At 47.0% G+C, this 7033-nt stretch overlaps 1 protein-coding gene across 1 annotated transcript; it reads right to left on the bottom strand.

Annotated features, from left to right (window-relative positions):
* Positions 1–407: 407 nt before the first annotated feature.
* Positions 408–3280, bottom strand: LOC147108401 (Krueppel-like factor 2). The gene is made up of 3 exons (XM_086004990.1): positions 2885–3280; positions 1804–2698; positions 408–1478 (listed from the first exon to the last, which is right to left on the bottom strand). Exons 1-3 carry the CDS (start codon positions 2963–2965, stop codon positions 1303–1305), a joined length of 1152 nt encoding a protein of 383 aa, XP_085861116.1. The 5' UTR covers positions 2966–3280; the 3' UTR covers positions 408–1302.
* Between the last annotated feature and the right edge of the window lie 3753 nt (positions 3281–7033).

Raw genomic sequence — 7033 nt, 5'->3', positions numbered from 1 at the left:
GCCGAGGTCCTTGCGCCCTCATTCTCTCCTCTGCACGTTATTGTCGAGCTAAATGCTGTCTTACGGAACCAAATGGGTAGAAATCAATCAGCCGACCTGCTGACTGTAAATGTCCTTGTGGATTTCACAGAATGATACAGCACCCAAGGAGGCCATTCGGCCCATCGTGCCTGTGCTGGCCCTTTGACAGAGCTCTCCAATTAGTCTCACTCCCCTGCTCTTTCCCCATAGCCCTGCAAATTTAAGTCTAATCTTTATTTATATCTACAATTACATGAATTAGGAGCTTAGATATCTCAGTGTAGTGATGGAAAACTTTGTATGCCTGCTGTACTGAAAAGATTTGATATATAAATGTGAAATGAAGTATTCGATACTCTTTAAAAAAATACACAAGATAGGCAGAGTTGAAATTCGTCCAGTCTCTTTATATTTACATAATAATACAATAATTTTTAATACAAAATAATATATACTTCTAGGCAGGAAAATACAATTATTAATTACAAGACATCTAGCCCTGTATAGTGTAACTCGGAGATGGAACAGACATGAATGTTTGTTATTATTGCACCTCGGATACGCTGGGAATCATTGTGCTCTATGCCGGAGTGAAGTCGGGGGGCGAACATCATCCGGTTGTCGTCGGAAAAACTCAACATTCGCTCGGACCCATCGGTCAATTCAACTCAAAAAAAAAAACCAGGACACAATTAATAAAAATAAGATAAATTCGTTCCGAAGCTTATTACAAGACTACAACTGTGGGCAGTGAGATGAGCCGAGTTCAATACATCAACTGAATTCTCTCAATTACAACAACGTGATCGGTAACTTTCTGTAACCTCGTCCCCTTTCAAACAAATGGCAGGACTTGTTTTGTCTAGCATTGAAGAATCTAGCAGTAAACACGCCATATAAGCTGTATGCATGTTTTACCCTGTCTGTATAACCAATTAATTTACGCAGTGAGTGCAGGGACACGTGCCTTTTAACAACAGTTTGTGTGGATTTTCCCCACAATGTCCCTGGTGCGTTGGCAGTTCGAGATGCCCATATCCCGCTCTCTCAGTCTCCTTCCCCTGTTCCAACTCGCCCACCTTGTCTGCCATCAGCTCCTTCGCAGCCTGTCTCCAGGGGTAGTACCAGCTACAGATCCCCAATGGAATGATCAGTCTCTCTCTCATCGTTGGTGTGTTATTAAATAGTTGTCTTTGGTGGTGAAAAAAGACACATTTTTGTAAATATTTTAACTTTAAAAACAAATGTTTTTTGGAAAAAGTCTCTGGGGTTGTTTTGTTTTCAGATGTGTCTCTTCATGTGCAGGGCGAGGTGGTCGGATCGGGAGAAGGCTCTCTCGCACATGTGGCACTGAAAGGGTCGGTGGCCCGTGTGTTTGCGGTAGTGACGGGTCAGCTCGTCCGAACGGGCGAATTTCCAGCCACATCCTTCCCAAGTGCAGTGATAGGGTTTCTCACCTGGAGAGAGACAAGAGAACCTACTTAAAACACACACAATAAACTGCAAAGAAGAAAAAAAATTGCACACCTACAAATCCCTGCAGTCAATATCAAACAGCATTGCAGATTTACATTTAAGCAGTGATGTGCAATTAAACTGTACTGAATTACAACAGTGACTACACTTCAAAAAGTACTTCATTGGTTGTAAAGCGCTTTGGGACATCCTGAAAGGTGCTATACAAATGCATGTTCTTTCTTTACTGAATTTCCAAAGAGACGACTTTTGCGCTGCGTTTAGAAGTGTCATACAGGTGTGCGGGGGGAGGAGGGCTGCCCTTACCTGTGTGTGTTCTGAGGTGGGCTTTCAGGTGAGAGCTCTTGGTGTAGGTCTTCCCGCAGCCGGCGTAGGTACAGGTGTGGGTGGCCGTCCTCTTCCTGGGCCACGACCGCCGGCCTCTCTTGGGCTTGCTGTCCAGCAGTTCGAGCGGCGAGGAAGGGGGTGTCAGCATGACCCTCTGGGGAGGGGAAGGCTGCAGACCGACCGAGTCGTCGAAGAGGCCGTACTGGTTGGGATAGTGCATGGGCGGGTGGGCGAAGGGGTAGCCGGGCTGGTAGGGCAGGCCGGGGTGGCACAGCAGCTGCGCCTGTTGGCACTCCGAGTTCATCAGGTCCCCGGGGCTGAGCGGCGGGGTAACGTTGCCCCCGGCGTGCGGGGAGCTGCTCAGCCGCTGCTGCTCGCTGTAAGAAGCTACCATGCACGACACGGTGTCCTCCCGTTTGATCCGGAGGCAGGCAGGGCTTGGCACCATGCCCATCGCCTGCCCGTAGCCCTCCATGCCCGGCTCGCTCTTGGGGACCTTGGCGAAGTCCTCGCTGGGGAAGGCGGGGGTGAGCAAGAAGCGGCCCTGGACGGCGTTGGCCGGGCAGTAGTCCGTGTCACAGCCCAGGAGCTCGGCCATCATACTGTAGGCTGGAGGGTCCCCGGCCTCGGGCATGTTATAGGCGAGAGAGTCGCTCTTCTGGTAAAATTGGCCGGCTTCCTGGCCGGGCAGGGGATAGTCCAAGGTGCCGGCAGAATCGGTGCGCATTGTGTTCGACAAAATAAAGTCCACATCCAGCAAACTCAGGTCATCATCGGCATCACTGCCCCGTGTGAAATTCTCCAAATACTGCATGAATTCCGTCATTGGGCAGTGGCTCTGAGGCTGTTTGGCTCCCGGGTCGTTTTTCCATTTCTGTACAAAAATGAATTAAGAGACAAAAAAAAGTTTTTTGCAAAGTTTTTTTAAAAAGTCTTAAGAATCTTTAATATATGTTAAATCACTGCATTTAATTAGTGTTTAAATCAGGAGAGAAGCGTGTGTTTACATCACTTCCAGTGCACCGGCTGTTGTAAAAAAGTTTGTTAAAACTTTACTTACGTTGCAATAGTCTTGCCTGTCCCACATCTTGGGAGTTGCAAATGTAGAAATGGACGGTAAGATCGTACCGCTCATTGCCATCTCTGCCTCTCAAACTCCACTCAAAAGTTTCTCTTAAGTTTGCATGAAAGTTGGTCTGGGCACGCCACTTGTATAAGAGTCTCCGGCAAAGTTTTAGAGCAGAGGGACGGTGCGAGCTCGGATTAAGTACTGGTTTTAAGTTGTGCGGCGGATGCCTGCGATTGGTAGAACATCAGCGAGTTAGCCGAGAACTTGAACCAATTGCAGTGGGCTCAGGAAACTCGTTCAGGATGAGAATCGTAACGCGAGTAAATGTCCTAAATTTAGCAGTAGTATATAAAGCGAGCACTGGTCAGGAGAGCGAGAGGCAGAGTGAACCATCTCCAGGCACCTTCCCCTCTTCTTAAAGCTGTCAGGGTTGTGCCGTCTCCATAGGGATGATGCATAACAACATACACACATACACACACATCCAACAGTACAGGCTGGCCGGGCGCCGAGGTGACGCAGGAACTACCCAGGACAGCCCAGAACCCGTAGGCATAACACACACACAAACACCCAGCGTTAGAATGCACAGAGAGAAATACATAAATAAAACCCGAATACTCCCAGTCTGCTGTTTGTAAATAATAGTGTGGCAGCTGCAGTCTGCAAAGGTCGCTCGTGTTTAAAAATAATAATACATTCAACATGTGCAAGACAATTGGAATGAATTAGACTGGGGGATTCCAGCCCTTAAACTAAAGTCTCAGGGAATTCAGTGTCAGCATTTCAAACTCTCCAAACTGAATGTTGATGCTTCTCTTGGTGTTTGTTTAACTTTAAGTTCTGTCTCTTGGACCGACTGAGCTTCACATAATAAAGCAATAACACACGAACGTGTGCGTATTTTTTAAAATTACGGCGCCTGGTGGTGTAGAAACAGATAAATAATGAGCGGTTGTGAAAATGTTGGTGCCTGTGCATTTTTACCCATTGCTCAGCGTCGCCGTATTCAATCGCGTAAAGAGTCAGGAGGGGAAGATTTAATACTGAGTACAATCGGCAGAGGGAGCCTCCCGTCCACACACAGCGCCAAACCATCAGCGCTTTCTTCCCCATTCTCACTCTCTCTCACACTTACACACACTCCCTCACATCACTGACTCTCATACACACCCTCATACACACCAAACTCTCTCACACTCTCTCACATACACCGACTCTCTCACATACACCCTCATACACATCAAACTCACACACACTCTCATACACACCAAACTCACACACACTCTCATACACACCAAACTCTCTCACACTCTCTCACATACACTGACTCACACATACCCTCATACACACCAAACTCTCACACTCTCATACACACTAAACTCTCTCACACTCACTCTCACACACACTGACTCTCACACTCACATACACACACTCACTACCAAGCTCGCTCTCTCACATATACTGACTCTCACACACCCTCTCATATGCACCAAACTCTCTCACACTCACACACTCTCACACTCACACATACTCTCACTCACACACACCGACGCTCACACACCCTCTCATACACACCAAACTCACTCACTCACATACTCCCCCACACACACTCTCACACATAAACACACTCACTCACACACACTTACATAGATGCTCACTCTCTCACACACTTTCTCTCTCACCCACTCACACCTTATTGATATCACGGTCACCCAAGTGTGTCTGATTCCCCTCCCACTATTGCTCTGAATCAGAAGATACATTTTGACCCAATTGTGCAACTAGGCTCCTGTCTATTGCAATGATAGTAAAATTAAACACGTCACCACCACAAATACAGGATTGAGCAAAGCCTGTTTCACTGTAACTGCACAATTTTCCTGAGTTGGGACAGTGTGTGTATATATGCATGTGTATATGTAAGTATGTATAAAATCCTATCTTCCACCCTCCATAGACTTAAGTTCATCCAAAACTCTGCCGTCCGTGTCCTAACTCGCACCAAGTCCTGTTCACCCATCACCCCTGTGCTCGCTGACCTACATTGACTCCCGGTTAAGCAACGGCTCAATTTTTAAATTCTCACCCTTGTTTTCAAACCCCTCCATGGCTTTGACCACCCCCCTCCACCCCCCCATCTCTGTAACGTTCTCTAACACTACAACCCACATTCCCTCTAAGCTGCGTGGCTGCACAGGGGTCTGCCAATCCCGCGCAGCCCATGACCGGCTTTTCCAATGTGAAATGCGCAAAACAGTGAATGGGCTGTGCAACCCATTAAGGGGCCGCTCACCCCCCAAAAAATTAGGGGCATCATTGCCTACAACCCTCTGCGCTCCTCCAATTCTGGCCTCCTGCACATCCCTGATTATAATCGCTCCACCATTGGCGGCCGTGCCTTCAGCTGCAGAGGCCCTTAGCTCTGGAATTCCCTCCCTAAACCTCTCCGCCTCGCTACCTCTCTCTCCTACTTTGATCCTCCTTAAAACCTACCTCTTTGACCAAGCTTTTGGTCACCTGCCCTAATTTCTCCTTATGTGGCTTGGGGTCAAATGTTGTTTGATTACGCTCCTGTGAAGCACCTTGGGATGTTTTTTATGTTAAAGGCGCTATAAAAAAGTAAGTTATTGTTGTATATATGTTTGTGTGTATGTATATGTGTGTGTATATGTGCGTGTCTGTATGTGAGTGTGTGTTTGTATGTGAGTGTGTGTCTGTGTCTTCATGCATGTGTGTGTATGTGTGTCTGTGTGTGTGTGTGTGTCTGTGTGTATATGTGTGTGTGTCTGTGTGTGTATATGAGTGGGGATATCAGACTCCTTGCCTCTGGAATCTGGGCTGTAACTGCCCTCCCTCGAACTACAATTCCCACAGTGCAATGAGATGATATTTGGCTCGCAGCCGAGAAGGAGCAATTTTCCTTGACGTCAGCTCTGGGCAAAGAGGGAAGGGCAATGTTTGGAGCAAAACATTGGTAGCTAGTGAGGAATCTGCCGCGGCTGAGAGGCAATAAAATGTTTAGCAATCTCTTGCAAACTTTTAATGACTTTTCTGTTCCGTTTGGCAAACCCTGAAGTCCAGGGTCAAACTGCCAGATTGCACCAAGCATCAGAGTTGGGGAAAGTAAGAATTCGCAGCGATTCATGAAACCCTCGAGTAAATACAGTACCGGCTTTATATTGCAAAACATTTCCCTTCTCTGAGATAAATATCGTTTTGATTAAGGGAAATGCAAGTCATTCAGCCCTATGCAATCTTCAGTTTCGTTTTTTAAAAAGGGCAAACGGCTTAATTCAGAGTTTCCCTCACAAATAGTTCAACTGCCCGCACGTGCGCCCAAATAAAATGGGGAGAAAAAAGGGTTCGGAAACCTGCTCTGTGACTTGAACATTAGCTGCACTTTCACAGATTGTAATCGATGCCTTTTATTTATGATTAACTCTTTGTTACCCCGTGTCCCCCTTTGCTCACGCCGGATTGCAGGCGCCAGCCTCCGATAATGGTCAAATGACAATGGCGTGCTCATTAAAGGCTGAATGTTCACTCACAACACACAGCAGGCACTGAGCTTCAGACTGACGTTACAAGGCCATTGCTGCTGCATTGTGCTGACAATGAGACTGACCGACTCCGCATTCTTAACGTGCCTTTGTGCAGATTTTGCATTGTTTGGGTAAACGACACATGCTGCATAGCTGTCACCTCCGTGTCACCAAGCTTGTAAGCGACTTATTTATAAAATGTGATGTGACTAGCTCCCCCAGACTGCAATCCTGTCCGCACCTATTTCAATTCCATCACTTCTGTTTGGAAATTAACTCTATTTTCAGAATTCACATGCACACCTGTGTCCAATGGAAACAGATCATAGAATCATACAGCGCGGAAGGAGGCCATTTCGGCCCATTGTGTCCGCGCCGGTCAACAAAGAGCGATCCAGCCTAATCCCACTTCCCAGCTCTTGGTCCATAGCCCTGCAGGTTACAGCATCCCAAGTACACATCCAAGTACTTTTCAAATGTGGTTAGGATTCCTGCCTCTACCACCCTTGCAGGCAGTGAGTTTCAGACCTGTAGTGTATGTACTTTGAAGAAGGAACTATATTCTGCAGCCCCTGTATACTGCAGTACCAGTAGT

The sequence above is a fragment of the Somniosus microcephalus genome, chromosome 13 (genome assembly GCF_052327205.1).
Source record: "Somniosus microcephalus isolate GS21.2 chromosome 13, FLI_Smic_1.0, whole genome shotgun sequence".
NCBI lineage: Eukaryota > Metazoa > Chordata > Chondrichthyes > Squaliformes > Somniosidae > Somniosus > Somniosus microcephalus.
Note: the sequence above shows the minus strand (reverse complement) of the source record. Positions and strands in the feature narration are given on the sequence as shown.